The 25,851-nt window shown below is 49.2% G+C and overlaps 1 protein-coding gene across 14 annotated transcripts in view; it reads left to right on the top strand.

The window, feature by feature from the left end:
• SH3KBP1 (SH3 domain containing kinase binding protein 1) overlaps positions 1-25,851 on the top strand; it is a 382,152-nt gene that overhangs the window by 354,608 nt on the left and 1,693 nt on the right. For 9 of the 14 annotated variants that reach the window (XM_070067164.1, XM_070067161.1, XM_070067160.1 and 6 more), the window contains 4 exons: positions 13,972-14,081; positions 17,966-18,094; positions 21,700-21,968; positions 25,487-25,550. In XM_070067164.1, the coding sequence (XP_069923265.1) occupies positions 13,972-14,081; positions 17,966-18,094; positions 21,700-21,968; positions 25,487-25,550 (572 nt within the window). The remainder of the gene's footprint in view (positions 1-13,971; positions 14,082-17,965; positions 18,095-21,699; positions 21,969-25,486; positions 25,551-25,851) is intronic. The other 5 variants (XM_070067168.1, XM_070067166.1, XM_070067163.1 and 2 more) reach the window with 1 other exon arrangement.

Below are 25,851 nucleotides of genomic sequence, written 5' to 3'. Positions count from 1 at the left end.
ACTTTGGATTTCCTTTGTACTTTTACTGGGAGGTTTTCCATCTTCATGTTCTTTCATAGTGCTGACCATGTTTCTGTGTAGCACATCCTTAAGCATCTTTTGTAAGGCTGGACAAGTGGTGACAAGTTCTTTCAATCTATCTTTGTTTTGGAAGGTGTTTATTTCACTTTCATTCATAAATGAGAGATTTGCAGGGTGCAGTATTCTAGGTTGACAGTTTTGTCCTCCTAAGACTTGGAATATATCTTGCCATTCCCTCCTAGCCTGTAGGGATTCTGATGAGAAACCTGCTGTGGGGTCTGGTGCTGTGGCATAGCAGGTAAAGCCACCGCCTGCAGTGTTGGCATCCCATATGGTCGCTGGCTCAAGTCCCAGCTGCTCCACTTCCGATCCAGCTCTCTGCTATAGCCTGGGAAATCAGTCAAAGATGGCACAACTCCTTAGGCCCCTGTACCCCCATGGGAGACCCAGAGGAGGCTCCAGACTCCAGGCTCCTAGCTTTGGATTGGCCCAGCTCCAGCTGTTGTGGACACTTGGGGAGTAAATGTACCTCTCTACCTCTCTCTACCTCTCTACCTCTCTACCCCTCCCTCCCTCCCTCCCTCCCTCCCTCCCCCTCCCCCCACCTCTCTCTAATTCTGGCTTTCAAATAAATAAATAAATCTTAAAAGTCAGCTATGAGTCTAATTGGAAATACTCTGAAAATAATCTGGCATTTCTCTTATGCACATTTTAGAATCTTTTCTTTATATTTTACTGTGAAGAGTGACTACAATGTTTCCTGATGAAGATCTTTTCTGGTCATGTCTGTTAGGAATAGAAATTCTATGTGCTTCCTGTACTTGGACATCCCTTTCTTTCTCCAAATTGGGGAAGTTTTCTCTAATTATGTCAGTAAAATTGCCTTCTATTCCATTCTCTCTTTCCACACTTTCAGAAACTGCTAAGACCCATATGTTGGGTCGCTTGATAGTATCCCATAAATTGCCAACACTGTTTTTCAGTTTTCTAATTTCTTCTTTTTTTTCCTTTGGTCTGACTGTAAAATTTCCAGAGATTTGTCTTCTAACTCAGATATTCTTCTTTCTGACTCACTGAGTCTGTTGTTAAGGCCTTCCACCACACTTTTTATTTGATCTATTGAATTCTTCATTTACAATATTTTATTTTGATTTTCTTTAAAATTTCAGCTTAGTGGGAAAATATTTTCATGTGATGTGTGGATTTATTTTGTGAATTTGCTTCTGATTGCTTCTAAGTAATCCTATGATCAATTTTTTGAATTCTATTTCCAGCACTTCTTCAATCTCTTCATCTTCTCATTCTAGTATTGAAGTGTTGTGTTCCTTTGGGGACATCATGTTATCTTTCTTATTCTTGTTTTTTGTGTGTTTTTTTGTTTTTATATTTTATTTATTTGAAAGAGTTACAGAAAGAGGTAGAGACAGAGAAAGAGGTCTTCCATCTGCTGGTTCACTCCCCAGATGGTCGCAATGGCAAGAGCTGTGTCAATCTGAAGCCAGGAGCCAGGAGCTTCTTCTGGGTCTCCCACATGGGTACAGGGGCCCAAGGACTTGGGCCATCTTCCACTGCTTTTCCAGGCCACAGCAGAGAGCTGGATTGGAAGAGCAGCAGCTGAGACTCAAACCAGCACCCATATGGGGTGTCGGCGCTTCAGGACAGGGCTTTAACCTGCTGAACCACAGCAGCGGCCCCTCTTGTTTTTTCAATTTCTGCATTTACTTTTTGGCGTTTATAGAGGTACTTTTTTTTTCTCCTGTGATGGCTTTTATCTTTGGATTATACCTCTGTGACTTAGTTGAGTGTCTAGTCTTTGGGTGAATACCCATAAGTGTATGCTGGGTGTGGCCTGGGAGCTCTGTTCAGTGCTCCAGGGTGATGGGAGTGTCCAAAATGACACCCAAGATGGGTGTGGTAAGTCTTTTTTTCCAGCGGAGGTTTGATCAGCCCTGGTGGTGTAATCTCATGCTCACCTCCTCTCCTCCAAGGAGACCAGTGCTCGGGTACTAGCCCCAGTGGGTGCAGTATTCATTCCTGCTGCCGTAAGAACCACACAAAAGATCTGTGTAGTGCTCATTGTAAGCATGGATTGTACAGCAATGACTCTTACCAAGAAATCAGGGAGACCTGAGCATGTAGATCCGTCCACAGTGACTGCTCAGAGGCCCACACCCCGTGCCCTCCCTCGGAGCCACAGTGTTTTCACAGTCCATCCCAGGACACAAGGCTCCTACAGTCATGAGCGCCCAGCCCCCTGCAGTTTTCTCCCTAACTCTTCTCTGAGATTGTACTCTCTCCACTTTTTTAAAGTATCTTCCTCTAGACTAGAGCACTAAGCTCCCTCCCTATTCTGCCATTTTGGAATCCCTCATTTACCTTTTAAAAAGTTATGTTATTCAAAGCCCAAATTCTTTTTTATTTTTTAAAAATTTTTTTCAATTTCAAATTTATTTTAATGATATGTACAGGAGTTAACAAATTACAATTAAAACAGAATCAGTTATGTTAATTGCACATAACTTAAAAGCATGCAGTACTGCCTGGTTAAAAACAACAGCTTCATTCATATACAAAATGTATTTTGAGATTCATCTTGAAATTTTTGATATATTCAAAGCCTAAATTCTTAAAGAGAAATGTTAGTGCACAGGATATTTGCCATCCTATTTTGAGTTTCTAGAGCAAATCATGTAGTGACAAGGTAGTTCTCCAGCATTCCCCAGGAAGGAGTGGGGTGTGTTAGAGAAATCATGGTACACTTGGATTTGAATCTTTGCTCTCCAAGTACCAGGTTGCAAATTCTATTTATAAATCTGTTTGTTTCTAATTCTTTGCTTCCAACAAAATTCAAAGAGGTATCTACTAAGTTGTTGATAGATTGTTGAAAGTAGTTCTTGATGATGCCCAACCAGTCTGATTTCTGGTTTATAATTTGCAAAGAGTTCAGAGCATAGAGTGGCATTGTGATAAAAAAAAAAATTCTTTCCATTCTCATCTAATAATATTTATGTGAACAGAGTTTCTTGGCATTTATATCTCTAAAATGAAAACTGGGAATAGAGTCAGTACCAAACATTTCTATTCTAGGAATGGTATTCTAATTAATTAACTAGTTAAATTTCTCTAGAATGTTAATATATCACGCTTTTACATTTTGCAGTAGATATTACTAAATGGCATTATGAACCATCTCATTCTGAATTAAATAATTATCATCCACACCCACATGAAGTATTTGGGCAAAATACCTAATAAAATTCTACTCTTGGCTGGTGCTGCGGCTCACTTGGCTAATCCTCACCTGCGGCGCCGGCACCCCGGGTTCTAGTCCCAGTTGGGGTGCCGGTTCTGTCCCGGCTGCTCCTCTTCCAGTCCAGCTCTCTGCTGTGACCCAGGAAGGCAGTGGAGGATGGCCCAAGTGCTTGGGCCCTGCACCCACATGGGAGACCAGGAGGAGGCACCTGGCTCCTGGCTTTGGATTGGCACAGCGCGCCAGCCATAGCAGCCATTTGGGAGGTGAACCAACGGAAGGAAGACCTTTCTCTCTGTCTCTCTCTCTCTCACTGTCTAACTCTGCCTGTCAAAAAAAAAATTCTACTCTTTCCTGCTTGAAATTATTCATCGAAATATGTGATGTGTATGTGTACATGTTTTAATCATCTGTATGCTAGTAATAATTTTCATGTTAGCCAATCAGAAAAAAATGATTTTTACACTTAGAGCCTTATTATTTTATAAAAATAATCATAAATTTAAATTACTATGCATATTTTTGTATCAGGAAATGATAAAGAATTAACAAAAGACTTGAAATATGATATTAGGCTAAAGTTCAGGAGTGAATGATGAAAATACGAACTCATGGAGGAAAAGCAATGTTATCAAATTTCCAATGGTTAAGATCTTACAGGCCAGTGCTGTGGCTCACTAGGCTAATCCTCCGCCTGCGGCGCCGTCACCCCAGGTTCTAATCCCAGTTGGGGTGCCAGTTCTGTCTTGGTTGCTCCTCTTCCAGTCCAGCTCTCTGCTGTGGCCCGGGAGGGCAGTGGAGGATGGCCCAAGTGCTTGGGCCCTGCATCTACATGGGAGACCAGGAGGAAGCACCTGGCTCCTGGCTTCAGATCAGCGCAGCCAGCCATGGCGGCCATTTGGGAGGTGAACCAACGGAAGGAAGACCTTTCTCTCTCTCTCTCTCACTGCCTAACTCTGCCTGTAAAAAAAAAAAAAAAAAGATCTTACAATATTTTTCAATGAATGATGATTGTTAAATTGCTGTGATATCCACCTATATATAGAGTGTGTGTATATAAATATATTTATGAAAATAATGTATATTTTACAGTATCAGTATTAAGAATCCAGCAGAAAATACGTCCTTTGTGACTAAATGTTACATAAAATTTTAGATGTTATCTGAAGAATTTTAGATGTTATCTGAGAGGATATATGTGGGTTTCCAAAACTATTTTAGGAAGTACTCTGGCAAAACAATCTGAAGATCACTAGGCTCAGAGATTGATCATTTTACACTTAGGTGAATATTTCTGTTCTAGGAATGGTATTAATTCTCGTTAATTAGATTAATTTATACAAAGGGCATTGATACATTACACATTTACATTTTGTGATAGTGATCAGTGCCATTAAAAAAAGGATGTGTGCGTTTACATTACTGTGAACAATAGGGTAACTACTATTGATGGAGAAATGCATTAGTTATTGCATCATCTTGCATAGCAAATTTGGACTTGAAGTGAACAAATTTTAAAGGAATGCAAATGTGGAAAGCCACTTTCCCACACTTAACATTACTTGTGCCCCCTCCCCTCTCCTCAAGGCTAGACTTCAGTGAGAACTGCCCTCTTCCCTGACTGCTTAGATCTAAATGAGGCCCTATGCTGTCATTGCTATTTCATCTTTTACCTTTCTTCCACAGTAACTTACAGACTCTGTAATTATGCACAGAAAAGTGTGTCTCTCTCAGTGGCTTCTGAACCCTGCGTGAGCGGGGACCCTGGCTGTTTTTTCACTCCTGTTGCCCCTGTGTTGAGCACAGGACATGACTCATACTGCATGCTCAGTACCTGTGCACAGAAGGAATGGTCCGAGAGGAAATGAGAAGATGCAGGGTCATGACGTATGCGACTACATCAAAAAGTTACTAGAAAAATGGAATTGAGACAAATTTACTGTGGTGCAAAAGATTTGAAATCCATGCATGCATAGTTCATAATATGCATTTTCTGTGAACCTTTTGAAGACTTCTCATAGGCATGAGTTTTTTTTTTTTTTTTTTTGACAGATAGAGCTAGACAGTGAGAGAGACAAAGATCTTCCTTCCATTGGTTCACCCCCCAAATGGCCACCACAGCTGGCACTGCGCTGATCTGAAGCCAGGAGCCAGGTGCTTCCTCCTGGTCTCCCATGCAAGTGCAGGGGCCCAAGCACTTGGGCCATCCTCCACAGCCCTCCCGGGCCACAGCAGAGAGCTAGACTGGAAGAGGAGCAGCCAGGACTAGAACCCGGCGCCCATATGGGATGCTGGCGCCGCAGGTGGAGGATTAACCAAGTGAGCCACGGCGCCAGCCCCAGGCATGAGTTTTGACAGTCTTTTTCTCATTAAATTTTAATTTATTTGGAAGAGAGGAAAGAGCTAGAACAAAAGAATGAGAAGTTGCTCCCATTTGCTGGTTCATTCTCCAAATGCTGTCAATGGCCAGAGCTGGGCCCAGTGGAAGCTGGGAGCTAGGAACTGAATCTGGGTCTCCAGTCACTTGGGCCATCAGTGCGGTCTTCCATGGTCTACACTAGCAGGAAGCAGAAATCAGGAGTCAGGGCTGTCTGTCAAACTCAGGCACTCTGACATGGGATGAAGCACCTTTGTTGCTCGCCTGAATGCCTGTCCTAGATCTCAAAGTTCTTTTGCACCAAAATAAATATGTCTTTCAATTCCATTTTTCCATGGACTATTTTTAAAGATTATTTATTTATTTGAAAAGCATAGAGAGAGAGAGAGAGAGTGAATGAATGAATGGATGAATATGAGAGATAGAGATCTTCTCCTTGCAAGTTCATGCCCCAAATGGCTGCAATGGCCAGTGTTGGGTCAGGCCAAAGCTAGGAGCCTGGAACTCCATCCAGGTCTCCCATGTGGGTAGCACAGTCCCAAATAATTGGGCCATCATCTGCTACTTTCCCAGAAGCATTAGCAGAGATCTGGATTGGAAGTGGAGCAGCCAGGACTCAAACCAGAGCTCCTATGGGATGCCAGCGTTGCAGGTGGTGGTTTAACCTGCTGTGGCACAACCCTAGTCCGAAGTTCCCTCCTAGAGCATCATTGTTATTAGCCATGTGTGACTATTTAAATGTAATTTAAATAGTTGCACTTACCCTTATTTCATGTGCTCAGTAGTCACATGAAGCTAAGACTTCCATCATCACAGCCAGTTCTATTGGACAGCACTGATATAGAGTGATTGTATTTTCCTTCTCAAAATTATGGCTAGACCTGGTATGCAGTAGATACTCAATAATTGTATGATTCACTAAATGAGTGCATAAAGTATATTTCCCTCTTTTTTTTTTGCAGAATTTACTTTATACTGAATAACCAAACATTCTTTCTTAATTGCATAACACCTTGCATTTCTTGCTGGAGACTTCCAGCACATTTGAATAAAGTAGGGGGGGAAAAAAACTTGCTACAGAGCGGTTCCTTCACAAAAGAAAATTACAGTCCCTGGTATCTTGTTCTTGCTGTGGAAACAGTTTTGGGAATTCCCTTGTCACAATCCGGTGAATGAGACGTGAGGCAAGTATCCCTCCTTTCTGTCTGCTGTTCTGCAGGGGCAGGAACGCCACGGATGGGAGTTGTTATGTGGGCCCTGTAATTTTTTAGTAGTGGCCTTGAGCAGCTTTCTTAACCCCTACCCCCCCCACACACACTCTCCCTTTGTGGAATAGTGTAGTGTTCTCTCAACATGAACATCAGTGAGGATGAAATACGTGTATGCGTGCATGTGGGGGGGGCAGTAGTGGGGTAGCTGGCCCCCAGAGCTGAAAACAGTAATTTAAAACTTGCTTACCCTCGGCAGCTGCACCCCTGCGTTCTAACTGCAAACCCAGCCCCAGTCTGCGCCGGCCTTCCGCATTGTGACTGCTTACTTCCCTTGCTTGCTTGTCGCTTGGTGACTCGGCTAGCACGGGCGTTCATTTGACCCCTGCTAATGGGCCCGTCAGTGTGATCTGCACACATTTTCCATGCCAGACAAATGACTGCTGTGAGGGTCCGATGTGCCCCTCTGTCTACCTGGACTTGCGGTGCTTCTCCATCTACAGAGAAGGTGCTGCAGCCCAAGGAGTTCAGCTGCTCGCATCTTAAACCTTAAAGAGAGGGGGTGCCTAGCTTTGCCTTTAGATCCCTGTTCCCAAGTCCCACAACTCCATTAACAGCATCTGAAAACAAACTTCTGACTTGCGCGATTTGATAGGGTTTTCATACACGATAACCCTTGGAAGCTCTTGGCTCAAATAATATTTCCCTCCCCCTCTCCCCCCTCCTCCCTTCCCCCCCTCCCCCTCTCCCCCTCTCCCCCTCTCCCCCTCTCCCCCCCTCCCCCCCTCTCTCCTGGTGGAAAAAGTGAAACCCAGAAAGATTGTTCTTTTGTTTGATAATCATTTATTGAACACTCACTGCAAGGCAGGACTGATGTTAGGCCTGAGAAAAGCCATAGACCTTCCACGGCTGGTGGATGGAACAGCTAAGTCAACAAGTGGTGTCAGCACAGGGTGCTGAATTCTGAGATCAGAGTGATGGCTGAGTGGAGTGGCACCCAACCCAGGCTTTAGGGTGCAGCGCAGTTCTTGGAAGGGGTCCAGGTGTGTACCAAGCCTCCATGGCTTCAAAGGAGTTAGTGGGGGGTGTGGGGAGAGACAGCCCTGACCCTGAAGTGACTTACTGAGGTCAGCACTTTGCACATCTCTGGTGGCAGCATGGGGAGGAGGGGTTGATTTGAGAAACCTAGCACAGTGGTTCTAGGCAAGCTGCCACGACCTGATCTCCCCTGCGTGGAGAAGGAGGGGTGGTTGCCGGCCTTCGCCTGTCACAGACTTCCATCCGAGGGTTCTGTCTGGGGTCTGCGGTAGGAAGCGCCCATGAATAAGCAGGGCCATCGTAGAGCTCCCCGCCGGTTCCGTTGGTGACAGCTGGCCCGTCCCAGGCGGTTGACTGTTTCTCCCGTTTTCAGTGCATGTGTTTTAGGTTGCCCATGGTCACTGGTACCATTCCTCTCATCCGTGGAAAATGAGGCTACATTTTCTAGTTGAAATAAATAGGGTGTGACTGAAGTGCATGGAAAATGGGAGATGCCATGTGCCACGAAGAGTCCAAGGCCCCTTCCAAGCCAGCTCCATCCTGCTGGTTGGATGGGAATTCTCCCCGTGTGTCCATAGAGGCTTTGTCTTGCAGATGTCACCACAGCCAAGCGCCTCTCATCCTTAGGAAACTAACTTTTTAAGAATACTCCAGCATTTGCCAGCCCAGTGATTTTCGGACTGGCTTGTGGGCAGCAAAACCTTTTTTCTATTAAGAGGAAAAAATCCCAGCCAGGCTGAGAAAGCGCATATCAAGTTTCAGCTTGATTCATTTCAAAACCACCATGAAAATTGGGACATTTTCTTCGCACCACACCGGGTTAGTCACGGCAATTCTGCGTTCATCATGGCCACCATGGCCACAGTCGTGAGGAGCACGCTCTGTGCCATGGAGAAGTGATATGACAGCGCCGCCATGTGCCTTCCCTCCCCGGTCAGAGAGCAGAAGCGTGTTGCAGTTTGCCGTTGGGCGCAGGGACCTCACGCCTCGTCCATCTGTTTCTTTATGGCAGTTTGGTTTGGCTGCCGTTTTCAGTGAAAGTGCACTTCGCAAGCGACAACTACAGAAAGTCCGCTGACACGGGCAGGAACGGGGGAAGAGTGGCTCCCCGTGAGGCACTCCGCCCCTGCTGTTAGCCTTAAGTGACACAAACATTTGCCACGTGCTTCAGCGTGCGTAGTTTGTTTCAGCGTAAGCCTCAGCCCATACAACAAAGTGGGTCAGCCAGGCGATTGATGCAGCCACTGTGGACAACGCTGCCTTCTGCACCAAAGCTGTCTCCCACCAGCCTCTCCTCACCCCACACCCCACACCCCACACCCCACACCCCACAGTCATGTGAAGAGCCACGTCTCTAAGCTGTGCTCCTGGAAGAAGAGGCTTTTTTACCTTGAGATTGTGTGTTCATTGTTTGCTTGTCTCTTCACTGATAGACTATGGAGCGTGTTTTTCCTGGGCATGTGCTAGGCTTTGAAAATGCCCACAGCACTGTGGTGCAGTGGGTTAAAGCCCTAGCCTGCAGTGCCGGCATCCCATACGGGTGCCAGTTCAAGTCTCCGCTGCTCCACTTCCAATCCAGCTCTCTGCTGTGGCCTGGGAAAGCAGTAGAAGATGGCCCAAGTCCTTGGGCCCCTGCATCCACGTGGGAGACCCAGAAGAAGCTCCTGGCTTTGGTGGATCGGCCCAGCTCTGGCTGTTGTGGCCATCTGGGGAGTGAACCAGCAGATGGAAGGAAGATACCTCTCTGTCTGTCTCTGTCTCTCCTTCTCCATCTCCATCTCTCTCTCTCAACTCTGCCTTTCAAATAAGAATATATCTTTTTTTAAAAAATCCAAAAAAAGAAAGACAGACAATGCCCAGATGAGCTCCTGGCCTCCTGGGACTCACAACCTAGGTGAGGCCACCTGACAGTGGAGTACATCGCGGACCGCTGCCTCATGCCTGGCCACCCCGGGTCTCCCAGGTGCACTTAATTAACTGTGTCACTGGTCCCAGCAGGGTGGAGTGAAGGTGGAGTCCTCCCCACAGCCTGGCAGCAGTTTCCTTACGTGGAGTTGGCCATCCCTGCACACCAGTGCATTTAGTCCATGCCAAGTGGGCGTGTGAAGCTGTGTCACCGCTGCCCTTGCTCCCCTCACGCCCCTGCCATGCCACATTCCCCAGTCCACTGTATGCACCAGGTCACTTCTCGGGCCACCTTCCTCGCTGCAGCGGCAGTGTCTGACCCACCATTGATCATCGGAGCCTTTGGCCACCAGTTTCATCAAATGCTCCAAACCTGGGTTGTCCCCCAGCACTGGGAACACCCTGCCATTCACCTGGTGGCCGCTCCTCCACTTGGCCACATCCCTGGTTATCCCTCTCCCTGACCTCTATTGGAACATGCTTCCCAGACTTTGCTGCCACATTCGTATCACCTGGGGAGACTGGCTCCTACCCACGCACCCCAGGCCAAGCAAGCCAGTCCCTGGGCTGGGGTCCAGGGCTGCAATTTTGGCTTTGTGTTTTAATTGTCCAGCTGAGTGCACCATGCAGCCAAAGAAGAAAGGCAGAGGTCATTAGCCTGTAGTTGTTCTTTAATGACTTCGTCCTGCTCAGCTTTTGCCTCCAGAGCTTGTTTCCATTTCCTGGACACAGCCATGACATAGATTGCCCCGCTTAGTCCCTGGTAGCTCCCCGCCAAGGCACTTGGCAGTGACCTGTTGCTTGGAACTTTGAACGGCTGCTCTTCTATCTCGTTTCCTGGCTTCCTGCTCAGATTCGGCTCCTCAGTTTCATGTCTTCTGTCCCTAGCCATCCCCACCCCCTCCAGGAGGCCTTCCTGCCCTCACCCTCATTCCCTTCTCCCAGAGGGGCCGGGGGTCTGTGTGGGTAACCTGCTAAACTCATTGTCTAGAGGGGTGTGCACAAGGAGTACAAGAGCAAAACATAGGAGGGGGAACGATTTGGAAATGAATTCTCCAACACTAGGGGGCTGATTAAATAAGTCACGGGCTACATGGTCATAGAGGATTCTCCAACAATCAAGATTTGTGAAGAGTTTTCAGAGACATGGCATCTAAAATTAAGTGAAATAAGCAAAGTGCACTATTGCATATAACATGAGTTATGCTGTCTATTGATAGAAAAAAAGCCTACAGGAAAATATACTAAAATACCAATGGTGGTTGTCCGGATGTGGGAAGATGACAATTTACAGTTGGGTTTCTTTTGTTGTTACAATTTCATGGACTTTTATTTTTTAAAGGATTTATCTATTAATTTGGAAGTCAGTGTTACAGAAAGAGAGAGAGGTCTGCCATCCACTGGTTCACTCCCCAAATGACTGCAACATCCGGAGCTTGGCTGGTCCGAAGCCAGGAGCCAGGAGCTTCTTCCAGGTCTCCCACATGGGTGCAGGGGCCCAAGTAGTTGGGCCGCCATCTACTGCTTTCCCAGGCCGGTAGCAGGGAGCTGGATCAGAAGTGGACTAGCTGGGGCCGGCGCCTGGGCTCAATAGGCTAATCCTCCGCCTGTGGCGCCGGCACACCAGGTTCTAGTCCTGGTCAGGGCACCGGATTCTGTCCCGGTTACCCCTCTTCCAGGCCAGCTCTCTGCTGTGGCCCGGGAGTGCAGTGGAGAGGATGGCCCAAATGCTTGGGCCCTGTACCCCATGGGAGACCAGGAGAAGCACCTGGCTCCTGGCTTCAGATCAGCGCGGTGCACCAGCCGCAGCGGCTACTGGAGGGTGAACCAACGGCAAAGGAAGACCTTTCTCTCTGTCTCTCTCTCTCTCACTGTCCACTCTGCCTGTCAAAAAAAAGTGGATTAGCTGGGACTCAAACCAGTGCCCATATTGGATGTTGAAGTAGCAGGCGGTGGCTGTACCCATCACACCACACATGGCGGCCCCAGTTTCATGGACTTTTAAAAAAACATGCATTGAACATGTAGAGTTAACGGGGGAGGGGAGGATGCTAGATGATAGCATTTTGTCTCAGCCCAAATGTGTCATGGGGAGTTAGCAAAGATTCTGAGAGGGGTCAGTCCAGTGAGCCAGCTCTGGAGAAGTGTGACCCGGCAGAGGACATCTCTGGGCTGCCTCGCCCAGGGCCTTCTCAGCACCCTGCTGAGGTGCCTGGAGAGGGGGGCCCTTAGGAGCCTCACGGAGGTGCTGGACGCTGATCAGCTTCTTGTTGGCCGAACAGCACCACTGATATTTTTCCCAGCCATCTCTGCAGATGGTTAACCTTTGATTACACCTGCTTTGCCCTGATAAGAGGAGCTAATTGAGTAATTATTCATTCACCAAGGGCTAGAATAATGTCACTTAATAGAATCCCAGGTGTAAGTTACTGGCTTCCCCGACCAGTGATTTGTGCTTGGTTTTGCATTTTCCACTAAAGGACATAGTTTGCTCGTCTGTGCATTCACAGAATAAAGCGTTCACACCACCAGCCCACTTAGAACCATCAGCAAAGGCGTTCTCGCCCAAAGTGAGGGGAGGAAACCTCACATCATTTCCGTGTTAACTTCTCTGGCCTGAGCCAGCAGATTTGCAATTATGGCTGTTAGGATATTTTCATCTACAAATAATGAGTATCTGACTAAAACATGCTCAAATAAGAGGAGTTTGTTAATTTCCTGTGGCGCACCGCCTGAGCGCTAGGTCATCAGAGGTTTGGGCAGGTGCCTCAGCACAGTCGCCGGGCACTGAGGCACTTTTAATTTTTCTTCTCTGCTAGTCTCAGGGTCTCCAAAACGTTGGCCAGGCCTCCCCTCCTGGCCCTAACTTGGCTGCCACAGCTCCCGGTATCCTATCCTCACACAGTAGCACCCCAGGCAGGAAACGAGAGAGACAGTGACACGAAATACCTTCTCCTCTCCCCGCCTCTCTCCAGCCAGAGACGCAGTCTCTTTCCCAGAGGCTCTCAGTAGACTTCCCTTTATTTGTCAGAAACTCAAACTGGGTTCCACAGCCACCTTTAGACCAGTCCCAGGCAAACATAGTTCAGGTTAGGGACTGAGCACTTTATCCTGAAACAAAACCGGGCCCCCGTTAGAAGAAAGAGCGGGGAATGGTTTGGGAAGGCAGTGGCTGCTGTGCTGTTGGGATAAATGGCATTGCCCCAGCCACGAGCAGGACCAGCCCCTTCGTGCTAGCCATTCCCTTCAGCACGTCTCTCACACGCACACTTGGTTTGTCAGTCCTCCGATCTCGGAGAACCGGCTGGCCACCAGCCTGATCGTTGAAGAAGGTGGCAAGGTAACTGCAGAGGCCTTCCTCCCCACACACGGCAGGTGCAGTGACGAAGTGGCTGAATGAGTCTGTGTTGGTCTGAGTCCGTGTTGCACTGGGATGTAAGCGCTCTGAGGGCAGGGCCCACGTCTGCTGTGCTTGCTGGTGTAGCCTCAGGACCGCACCCTGCGTGGCACCACATAGGCAGTAGCAGTGCAGGGAATGGATGAACAGACTGACAGCTGCAGAGGCCAATGTCTCCACCGAGTAACGCCTCTGAAGGCAGAGTGGGGCGGGCTCCACGAGTTCTCTGCAGAAGTGCAGGCTTTGTCTCCTCCTGGGGGAGTTCACTGTCTGCCGTCAGGGTGAAAGCTGATGGCCAGACTGTCGTGGCCCAGCCGGGGGAGCGCCTGCCCTCCCTCCTGTCTTCGGAAATCAAGGCGCAGCATGCACTTGCCCGAGGCTCTTGGACCTGGTGATCACAGGGTTTGCTGTGGAGACCACAAGGATGTTTTATCTACTAGAATGGCCTTGGGTTTGTGGAAGAAAGAGGAGTCTTCCTTTAATCCTCTTTCTGTAGCTTTTTAAAGATTTATGGATATAGCTATTGAAGGGAAAAAGAAAAGTCATGTTTCTCTTCCATGCTAGCGCCTTAAACTGAGGAGGAAATGGCTACTCATTCAGATCAAATACGTTTATTGAGTGACCTCTGAATGCAAACAGCCTTTGTGAAAGGTGAGGCGCGAGCCACGTGGGAAGGACAATTACTAAGGAAATGGGGGGCCTTGTGCCGTACTCTGAGAACCTTTGCTCACTCTTGTTTTTGCCCTTAAAAGTCTCTGTTTTACTTTCGTTTTAGACCTAGAAGGTTTTGACTCCGTGGTGTCATCGACTGAGAAACTCAGCCACCCAACCACAAGCAGACCAAAAGCGACGGGGAGGCGGCCTCCGTCCCAGTCTCTCACATCTGTAAGTGGCTCCTCCTTCTCTGCAGATGACAAGCAGGAAAGAAGACGGAGGACTCGGGCTGGCTGAGGATGCTTCCGCAAGTAGCTGACCGGAGGGCTCCCCACGAGGGGAGGCCGTGCACTACGTGCCAGGCACTAGTGATCTGCGAACCTGCTTGAACCAAGCGTGTTTATGTCTGTTTACTCAGTGTGTTTCTGCCACCAGGGTGGCTACTCCCTATTCCCCTCTTCTTTTGCTCCCCTTCCAGAATGATTCTTGCTTCAACCTGAAATGAAGCTGGTTGGGGGGAGGGGAGCATGTGTCATGGTGGGGAAAGGAGAACGAGGCTGGTTGGTTTCTAAGCAAAACAACCCTTGACTAAAGACCTGCCACCAGTACAGCACCAGGCAGTGGCTGAGTCTTCACCTCCCCAAGCTCCATTGTCCACACCTCCGCCCCGCAGAACCCCACGCAGACCTTCTGGGAGGTCTATATAGGACAGACCAAGCAGAACACCTGTCATAGGCCACAGAAGTTTCTTGTGTGGATCCTTTTGGATCACTTCTTATTGCAAACCTGTTACACATTGATCGTACCAGATTTGCACAACAAAACACACTGGCCTATACTGTTCCTCTCCAAAGCAAAGAATTCTTGACCTCTTGCTATGCATCTTTAACTTTAAAAACATTTTTGTATTCATAAAATAATTTCTTCAAAAATTGAGCTCACCTATAGAATACATTGTTTTGCAAATTGCTCTCCCCACCCCTGCTCCCCCATACTATGCTCCTTTCTCTAGTCATTAGCAGCTCTTCCTTAATGCTGTATTTAATGGCCACCTACTGGTCTTAACCCCAGAGGATGGGAGTTTATCCAGCCAGTGGACCGTTTTGAGGTATTTATGTTGTTCCCAGTTCTTCATCATAATCAGCACTCAAGTGAGTGTCACTGTAGAAAAATCTTGGGACTGCTCCAAAATTATTCACTTAGGTGGAAAGTTTCTGAAAGTGGGTCAAAAAGCGATGGATGCTTTCGTCACAGGTTGTAAACTTCCCCTCTACAGAGGTCAAGTTTGTCTTCCACCAGGAATGTGTGTGTGTGTGTGTATGCTCACACACACGCAAGCACATACATGCATTCACATGTGAGAGAATCTGTATGTCTGTGAGGGTACTTCAGAAAGTTCATAGACAAATGCAATTAGAAGAAATTAATTTTGGTCTAAAAACAATTTGAAATCCATTCATACAAGGGGTCTTCAAAAGTTAGTGGAAAATTTGCATTATGGAAAATTATGCAGGAATTTCCAACATTTTTGCACCAAAATAAGTCAAACTTGATTTTCTATGAACTTTTTGAGGTATCTGTATATTTATCTATCTCTGTGTATTGCATTGCTTTGTCCTTCTCCTCTGAGGCCTTATAATCCCCACCTAGATACACCAAGGAATTCATCTTTCTAGGTTTCCCAGGATACTTTCTATTTTCCCCTCATTGCTGATCCCACCTAGGTTATCATCATTTACAAGGAAGAGAATGGAATTCCATTTCAACCTCCTCTTTTGTAGCTACCGATTCTGGAAATATGATTGGAGTCATCCTATATGTCTCATTTGTATGAAATAAACCCATCTCTGTATTGGCACCTTTTTGGGACAAAGAGTTTAAGAAGTGACTTAACTTTTTCACTCTTAAATAGAGTTCTGTGTCAATGCCCTCTTTTTTCTTTCGCCTCATACCTCTCCACATCCACCCCAATATGCCTCATGTACATACAACCTATCTAATTGCTTCTTCTTACCTGTTTATTTCAATTTTCAGTCTTACTTCATCTCTATAAATCCTTCATTTGTTTTCCTTCCAAATTCTTCCCTTGTGGTTCCAGAATTAAATACAGAGAGAGTCAGATGACAGTCTCCACCCCACCTTTGGTCCATTCATCCCCTGTCTGGGACTTGGTTTGTATTTTGGGGACCAGGTAAAGGCGTATCATCTTCACTCGGCTTGTAGACTACATTGTCATTCATTTGTTCAGCAAATACAAGAGGACTTCAAAAGGTTCATGGAAAACACATATCATGAAAAAACTATGCAAAGTTCTCAGGAATGTTTTGCATCAAGGTAAATTTCTTTGAATTTTGTATTCCACGAACTTTGTGAAGTACCGTCACATTTATAGACATCTGTCTCCCATGGGCTCAGCGCTGAGCCAGATCTGAAGGCTACGGCTGGGAAAAAGAAGTCACTCTTAGCAGTCACTGCCCACAGGAAGCTGCTGGCACCGTGACTCGCAGCTTGGCATTTTGCAGAAAGCAGTTTTATCTGCAGGCGGAAAACAACAGGACCCATTTGTCTTCAAGAAGGATCATCCCTGTACTCTTTCCCTTCGTGCCCACCCCTCCCCATCTAGACGTGAGCAGTGAATTCCGATTTCCTCTTCTTCTAGTTAGCACCTTGGCTTTTTCATAGCAAGCTGGGATTAGTGGATATGGCCATACTCCTCAAAGGCCGGGGGGGGGGGGGGGGTGATGATGAAGGAAATGGCACCAGCCATGATCTCCCAACTGGGGACCTCTCACCCCAGTTGAAGCTATTTATGCTTACAAGTTTCAAAGAGCAAGCTGTGACTGGCAGCTCAGAACCATGGGTTGTAAGGAAGAAACTGGCTTTTCGAATACAATCTCAGAATGATGAAAGGATCCGGGCGTTCCATGGTGGTTAAGCAGTTAATGCCTAGATCAATAAGAACACTTGCGGGTGGGAGTGGGGGACAGTTATTCCAGGTAATTGGATTTTCAGATTAAATAAAGATTAACAAATAACTCCTCCTACATTGGAAATTTTGCTTAAAAATTCTCTGGAATGTAATAGGCTTCTATCTTAGTAGCTAAACTGAAGTAAGTCATATTATGCCTGATTTTTCTCTAATGATACCAGGTGGTGATTCTCAGTAGGACTATTTTCTACCACCGGGGTAAAAGGCATTGAGATGAGGATGCCTGAGCTCACCCCAAGATTTCTCTGGAACATTCTTTCATTTAAAAAGATTCCTTGCTTATTTTCATTAACATTGTTCTAAAATATGGAGATTCCATCCAATGCAGTAATCATTTATGACCAAATGAATTCCAGTGCATTGGTCCCAGCCAGCCAGCTTTGTGACCGTCATAGTAAGGAAGAAAGGCCAGACGTCTTGTACCCATAATGCACCCCAAAGATTCCCCATTCTGCAAGCATGCTTCAGCAGATACAGACTCCAGAATGAGCGTTGACTGTCAGCAGTGTTGAGGGCAGAGATTGAGCAGTAGTAACCCAAGTAGGTAAGAACTGTTGTGCCAGCGGGCAGGGCTGTGCCCCCAGGCTGCGGAAATGCCTGGGGGTCCCTTGCCCCTGGAAATGGTTGCCTCGCCAACACATCCTTCAGGGCGCAGCAGCGTGCAGCAGAGTCAGTGATTGTGGGAGAGAGCCAAGGAAGAGCAGGGAATGGAGGAAAGGCAGCCTCCTGTTGACCTGTGTGTTCTTCCCATTCGCCGTCAGCCCCGCGAGGACGAGGGACCGTGTGTGGCACGTCACCATTAAGCCTGCGCACACGGTAGAGGAGGGAGCGAGCAGGAAAGGGTGGATGGTGGACGCTTATGTGCATAGAGTGGTTTGGTGCCAGTGGAGAGATGCCTGGTTTGGGAAGCCTTGCTTCTCATCCGAGTGCTGCCGCGGACGAGCTGTGGGCCTTTCCCTCGCGCGCACCGCTACTAGCACGCTTGCTGCCCTGCCGCACGGGGTTATATCAAGGCAACAACGCAGAAGCGCTCAGGCCTTTTAAAAGCATACGGCGCCATGTTAACGAACGCGGTGTCAGCTGAGGTGTAATTCTGACGACGTCATTTTCTTTTGGCTTTATCCAGTCCTCCCTTTCAAGCCCTGATATCTTCGACTCCCCAAGTCCCGAAGAAGATAAAGAGGAACACATTTCACTTGCACACAGAGGAGTGGATGCGTCAAAGAAAACTTCCAAGACTGTTGCCATATCCCAAGTGAGTGACCAGCCAGGGCAAGGGGGTCCCTGCCCTTCCGTGCTTGCACTAACGAGGGGTGATACATCACACAGGGACGCGCAGACAGCACGGGTGTGTACCATTCCTTAGTGGTAGTGATTCCTGTGGCCCTCAGAACCCCTGAGGCTTCGCAGAGTACAGAGTGGGGCAGAACCCCAGAGGCGCATGTTCAGTCGGGTCTTTCCATATTTTCTCTTGTGGACAGATCTCCTCTTCATTCTCTCTCTCTCTCTCTCTCTCTCTCTCTCTCTCTCTCTCACACACACACACACACACACACACAGTGGCACAGATGTCCCCACACACAAACACCACCATGGTCAAAACCAGTTCAAAAGCCTCAAGGTGTCCGAGGGCAAAAGCATTACATGCCGTGCCCTCTGCCCACAGATCTTGTCTTTTACATTCAGAGCTGGTCACAGAGTAGCATTGGACCATTACAAATATAAATAACGAATGTGGTCCCTGAAAGAAAAGCTGACTTGAGTTCCTGTTTTAGAATTAATTTATAGTCTAAAAATATTTCACTTTCACCACATGCCCAGGCGACAGGATAGCTATTTGAAGTCATTGATTTTGTGGAATATAAAACACCATGAAGCTACTACATGTAACTTTGAAAGAGTACCCTGTACAGGTTCTGTTCTTTCAATGCCTATGAACGAAGACTTGGAAATCCTATCTTCTCACACTGAGAAATCTCAGTCAGGTGCAGTTCTGGTCTCAGAACACGAGCAACTGGTTTTCTTCCAAATGCAGAAACGTATCATCACTTGAAGCAGGAAGTAGCCCAAAGAAATCAAGGGATACGGGGGGACTTTCCTCTTTGCAGACTTAAACATCTACATGTGTAGAATTTCTTCAAAATCTGACAAAATAAGCATAGCCTGATCCTATAAAACAGACGAATTCCAATTATCCATAAAACTTAAGTATTCTTCATTTGCCAAAAGATTTCGTTTGCGGAATTGGATTTAGACCAGTTTTTTCTGGTGATCATAGGTATCTGCAGTTTGCTGCTTGCTCACCTCCCTAGGGTGTCTCCACAGTGACATCTACTGGTGGACAGTGGCGTTTCGCATTTCTGATTTGCACAGTTCCATCGCATTAGCTGACTGCGGTTCTCGGGAGCTGTTATGTTGTGTTCTCTGCTTCTAGAAATTACACTTGAACTAATTTGATCAGGAGTGTGGTGGCCTGTGCTCTCTAAGGGCTCCAAAAGTACTTGTTAGCTGAGACGGGCCGGGAGAAGCTTTAACACAAGAGCGTCTGGCAGTGAGTCATTGTAAGGGCTTGGTGGGTCACAGGAGGTGTGAAAGGCTGCAGGAAGGGAAGCAGGAAGAGGTGTGAGCCCGGGAGTAGGTAAGGAGCCAAGAAAAGAAGCAGAGGAGAGCGCAGATCTTCACACTCTGGCTGCCGAGCCGCGGTGCTCAGGCATGAGGGCACCTGTCGGTAGTGAGGGCGCAGTCCAGCTCCCCAGGGATGGGCTGTGAGACGCGGGGGGTTACTCGGCCGCCTCCGGAAGCCTCACTCTCAAACTGCTCCTGCCAGCCCATCTCGGCTTGAACTGTCTCGCCGACCTCCAGCGTGCGATCCGTGCTCCAGGAATGTCAGTTCCTCTTGCCTCTTACTAGAACTCCTGCTGACAAGAAAGCACGGGCTGGCGGATGGCTCTCCCTGGCAGCAGAGAGCACTTTTCCTCAATGGCAACTTGGCAGAGAAAAGGCGAGCAGGGAGGCAGGGAATGAGGGCCCATCTGCTTCTGGCTCACTCTGCCCAGGCTCTAGCGCAGCCTGAATCCAGAGTCTACCTCCTCGTGGTGCCAGCCAAGCCCCTTCTTGGCGCCTGCCCTGGGGTGGCCGGCTGGGCGCCTGCTGCTGGAGGGAGTCCCGTGGCTGCGTTGCCAAGCTTCATCACCAGCCTCAACTGCTGCCCTGTCACTGAGCCCTCACCTCCTGACATCCTATGCTATCGTGCATTGCTTCCTCCTCACCTGCCCACCTGCCCACCGACTCACCTTCCCTTGCTGGTGCGCCCTCTCCTGGCCGAATGGGTGCCCTTCATAGGATGCTTCTCCCCATCAGGCCGCCCCCGGCTGTCCCCTCTGTCTTCCACCTGGCCCTCCAGCAGCTCATCCGCTCCAGATACTGTGCAACTGCAGGTGTCACCCATCACTGGAAGCGTCCCAACCCCTTCTTTCGTGCTGTCTCCCCCTGAGGCTTCTGCACGAGCTCGCCACGATTTTCCTTCCTCGGTTTCTGCTGAGCGCATCCTCAGCTTGCAGGTCGCGCCACCCCCTCCTGTGTGGGCACTGACCTACCACAGTCAGCTTCCTGTCTCCCGTGGGCCACCGAATGGGCTTCCCCCAGCTTTCTTGGCAGCACCGCTGGCCTCCTTGCCCAGCCATTTTTGTCCGTCTGGGACTTTCCTGATCCAAGGCCCTGTCCCCTCTCTCGTCAGTGTCTTCCAGTCACCAAAGGCTCTCCCTTCCTTCTCCCCTGCAGGTCCCGACTTTGGGCCTCTTTTCCTTCTGTCTTGTCCACCTCACGGCTTCTACTTCCTCTTTCAGTCGCCGGCTCTGTCCACTGAGCATGCCCCCTCTGCCATCCTTTGGGCTCCTCAAGTTCAGCGCATCTAAAACTGAAATCATCTGGGCCTTGCACCTGCTCTCACTCCCACAGAATGGGCAACCTCCACCCCTTGTTCCTCCAGCCCCACCCGCAGCCCTTGAACTAGACCCCCCCCCCAGCCTGCCTGGGAACACAGACATCCCTCTGGTCTGGGGAATGTCTGCTCCCCCAGGGCAGGGACTCCATCTGCTATGCCCACTCCCCACCCCGGAGCCGGGAACAAACCCTGTCCCGGACTCTTTGTTGGATGCACCTGCCTCTGGCATGTCACCCAGGTCAAGCCCTCCCCATTCCTAGCTTCCATTGCGTGAGACTCTCCAGGGAGTTCTTTGCCAAGCCAGACCTGCCAGCCCTCAGGCCCTTCCACGGCCGGCGAGTGGTCTTTCTCAGCCTCCCACCGCCCCAGCCATCCTCTCCCTCCCTAGCTTGCTCCTGTCCTCTCTGACCTTGTCGTCAAGCTGAATAGCTACCCCTTGTCCTGCGTCCTACGGCTTCTTCCTCCAGGGTGGGGCTGTGGGCTCCTCCTTCCCGCTGCCTTCTCTCTGGCATGGTTGGCCCCTCTGATGTACTTCCGGCCTGCTCTGTGCTGCCCTCCTTCTTGGGCAACCTTCCCCTCAGCTGCAGTGTGCTGCTTTGTCTGTCTGTCTGTCTGTCTGTGGCCCACTGAGGGCCAGGCCAATGTCTTGCTCGCTTCACAGTCTGACAACTGGCCAGCAGTGGACATCTCAAGGTATCTGTGGAGCCAGTTAGAATCTGTCTCAAAGCAAGGTCAGATTTAAAGCCTGGAGAAGGCTACACCAAGTAAGCCCTTGGTGACCTGTGGATGAAGGACCGAGCAAGTGGACTGTGTGGGCTGAGGGGCCGGGGCTGCTGGCAGACGGCTGAACTGCCCAGGACCAGAGGCACAGCTCCCCAGCCCCGGCCCTGAGTCCTCCCCACCTTCCATCATCACAGGTGTCCGACAGCAAAGCGTCCCTGCCGCCCAAGCCAGGGACCATGGCAGCAGGAGGTGGAGGGCCAGCCCCTCTGTCCTCGGCGGCACCCTCTGCCCTGTCGTCCTCTTTGGGAACAGCTGGACACAGAGCCAACTCCCCATCTCTGTTCGGCATGGAAGGAAAACCAAAGATGGAGCCCGCGGGCAGCGGCCAGGCCGCCGTGGAGGAGCTGAGGACACAGGTCCGCGAGCTGAGGAGCATCATTGAGACCATGAAGGACCAGCAGAAGTGAGTACCCAGGGACCCCGGGAGCTCCCTCCACTGTGGCTCTCCCACCGGCAAGGCCTGCTTCTCAAAGCCTGGCCAGCCTGCCCCAGGACGCGAACCGGCCGCCCTGCTGCTGGAGGCAGCGGTGCTGGGAGGGCTTGTGGACCCCAGGGGGCTGCATGTGTACTTGAATTATGCTGCGCGTTACTGTGGGCCTACCATGTGCAGGAAGGTCACAGGTTGGCCACGGGACGTGCAGGGATGAGTCACTTGCAAGGACTGCCACTCTCAGCGGGCTGCTGGAAAGGAAGATTCTTAAAATCCCCCCGTTAAAAACAGTATGTGTGTGGGCTACTTTGTAAACAAGGCCAACAGCCAGCTTTGCCTCTGACATCAGCAACCCTAAGTTCTTCATTTGGCGCTCAGCATCACCAGGGATGCTGGTGGCAGTGACAGAGCTGGCAGAAGTAAGAGGCACTTCCCCAAGGAAACAGGCTCTGAGTTTAGGGGTCAGTTGGGAAACAGGGGAGGCATCTCAAGAAAAGATTGCTTGAGTAGGATGTGGAAAGATGATTGGGGTTTCCCAAGAGTGGCCTGACCACGGGCGGATTCATGGGTGCATGGAGGTGAGTGTACCCCGGGCAGCTGGCCATCTTGGATCAGGAGGTATCCAGCGCAGTGGTGGGAGATGTAGCGGGAGCCCTACGGTTGTACCCTCAGGAGGGCGTCTGGGGCTGGCAGGAGCCCTGTCACCTGCCTCCCCGTTCAGGACTGGAGGACCCCAAAGTGTTCTGTGGTCACACACTCTTGGGGATAATTGGGTTAAGCTAATTTCTTCCCTGAAGAACTTCTCAGAACCCTCACTGTACATTGAGGGATGGAGAAGCTAGCATATGTGGTGTTTCCCAAACATGCTCTATCATAGAACAAGCTCTTGCTAGAGCCTCCCAGGACACATGTTCCATGGTACTCACTTTGAGCAACGTGGCTCCAAGCACGTTCTGTTCCACTTGGGCTGGGTGGTGTGTCAGATGAAATTGGGGCCTCTTAGACTTACACCTGCCTGGAAGAGACTCATCAGCTAAATGTACAGAACTGACAGGAAGATACTTTACAGGGGCTCCTGGATCCAATCAGCCTGCCCCACCTCCTTAGGCTGCCCTGTCCCATCTGATTCTGTAGGACACATGTCTGGGTACCCAAAGATCCAACCATGTCCACATGTGTCCTTGCCTAGGCAGTGACCCCATCGCCCCAGGAGATCTCAGATCGCTGGTGCTCAGCCATCTACATAAACTTTGCTGAATCATCTCCATAAACATTGCTGAATCAGACTGGCCTAGGTCCAGGGCTTTGAGCCTTTGAAGCTTCTGGGAGGGGTCTGGAGCCTGCCTACACTTCCAGGATGGCCTGAGCCTGCCTCTGAGCACAGAGCCACCTGGGCTTGGGGGTTGCTGCACCCTGTGTTTCTCCGCCAGCTGTCAGCGGTTGTCCGCGGTTGTCCTTCCCCATCTCACATCCTGAATCAACATTGCATGGTGGCCCCTCTTCCTTCCTCAGCCTGGCCCTCATGCCCAGAGTCAGTGACCTCCCCTGCCAGTGTCCTACGTCTACTCTTGGTGGCACTTTCCTTTCAGCCTTCAAGTCAAGTCTCTGACAACTCTCCTCACTTCCAAGTGGCTGATTGCCACTTCGCTGCTTCTGCCCTGGCTTTTCCCCATCACCCTTCCTTCTCGCAGTCTTACACTCATTTTTACAGACTTTCTTTGGCCATCCTTCCCCAGCTACCTGTCCCTGCCTGGACTGCTCGAGGCTTTACCTGCCGTAGTCTCCCTGGGGTTGTGCCACTGGCTTGAGATCTTACCTTCATTTTTTTTTTAAAGATTTGTTTATTCATTTGAAAGTCATAGTTTCTATGAGAGAGGAGAGGGGAGAGGGAGAGGTCTTCCATCCACTGGTTCACTCCCCAGATGGCTGCAACGGCAGGAGCTGAGCAGACCCAAAGCCAGGAGCCTCGAGCTTCTTCTGGGTCTCTCATGTGGGTGCAGAGTCCCAAGGACTTGGGCCATCTTCTACTGCTTTCCCAGGACATAACAGAGAGCTGGATTGGAGCGGCCGAGACTCGAACCGGCGCCCATATGGGATGCCGGCACTGCAGGCAGTGGCCTTACCTGCTACGCCACAGCACTGGCTCCGAGATCTCACCGTCTACTTCTTTTCTAAACCCTAAGTGCACTGAGATACGCCTGCATCATGTATGCTGGGATAAATACAGTAATGAATCAAACACTGGTTAATGCCAGATAACCCAATGTGCTGACAGCAGTGCTGGGACAGTGTCCCAAGCATAGGGATATTCATGGTGCTCGTACGAAGTGAGCAAATGCAGTATTGCTTCTACCGCAGTCACTATGCAATTTCCACAGTCTTTTAAAAGCAATTTGCACCCCAGTTTGCAAATGGAAAGGTAAAATGGAGTGTTGGAATACAGCTCTCTGCCCAGTATTTGGATGGTTGTGGTGCCCTGTCAAGCCCTGGCTCTGAGAGATGATGAGTTTTGTTCTACTTCATTATTGGATGTTGGAAGAGGCATGAGGCTGTGGATTCTAACTCATGTCTGCTCCCTCTAAGACATGATTGCCATATGGTTAGTTCAGTTACTGTACCTCCAAGTTTTCAGGTCTTACTATTCATAGGGCTTTGTGAGAACTGGCCAAAAAAAAAAAAAACCTCCAATAATCATTTATTAATTTGCAATTCTGTTGAGGGACAGGAGTTTGGTACACTTGGGATACGGCATCCTCTATCGCATATTGAAGTGCCTGGGTTCAAGTCCTAGCTCTGCTTCTGATTCCAGCTTCCTACTGATGTGCATCCTGGGAGGTAGCAGGTGTTGGCTCAAGTACTTGGGCTCCTGCCACCCACGTGGGAGACCTGGATAGAGTTTCTGGCTTCTGGCTTTGGCCCGGCCCCGTCCCAGCTGTTGGAGGCATTTGTGGAGTGAGCCAGTAAATGGAAGATACTCATTCATTTGTTCTCATATTCTCTCTCTCTTCTCTCTCTTGTCAAATAAATAACTATTTTTAAAAGTCTGTTGAAAACAAAGGAAGTACAGAGGGCATGATAAAAATGTCTGCAGTAAAAACTATTCGAAGTAGCCTTACAGACCAGTGATTTTGTCATAAAGGAATAGAGGGCAGGTGACAGACTGTTTGCCTGGTTACCTGGAATGCACTCCTTGGGCCGTAGTCCCCCCATCTTCTCCTTGATGGAGAGGTTTGGACCGAAGGATCTCAGAGGTCATTTCCAGACCTACCGTGTGATGGCTTCACATGGCGGGGGACGGGGGGTTCCAAGTAGTGGCAGGCCTGCCTGTCGGAAACAAGTGTGAAGTGTTCAAGGATGCAAACCGAATACAATGTCTTGTCCACACTTTCTTTGTCAAAGGGTCCGATGGATTTTGTAGCACTGAGAAGTCTTTGATGTCTCATCGGAGAAGCCCGGGCTTTTGCTGACTTTCCTTCCTGTTTGTGTTTCAGACGAGAGATTAAGCAGTTATTGTCGGAGCTGGACGAAGAGAAGAAAATCCGGCTTCGGTTGGAGGTGGGTCCTTCGGGGCGCTGCTGCCCGTGAGGCCGGGGCTCAGTTGAGGGCAGGGGCAGAGTCAGGCTTCAGTGTGCAAAGCAGAGGACGGTTGCTTCTGTGCAGGTCCAGGGAGACTTCCGGTGGCTCCTTGCTCACTAGTGTGTGGGCTTCACCACACGTCCTTCCCTGGGCTCCAGGAGGTCTTGGGGAAGGGAACAGCACTCAGCGCTCCCCTCGTTGAGTTTCCCTGCGGCATGTTATCTCAAACGCCTCCGCAGTTTCCAGGAGGGCTCATGAGTGGGAGCTGCCGGAGGGCGTG

Source organism: Oryctolagus cuniculus, chromosome X, assembly GCF_964237555.1.
Source record: "Oryctolagus cuniculus chromosome X, mOryCun1.1, whole genome shotgun sequence".
Lineage (NCBI taxonomy): Eukaryota > Metazoa > Chordata > Mammalia > Lagomorpha > Leporidae > Oryctolagus > Oryctolagus cuniculus.
The sequence above is the reverse complement of the archived record's forward strand: the minus strand, read 5'-3'. Positions and strand labels throughout refer to the sequence as shown.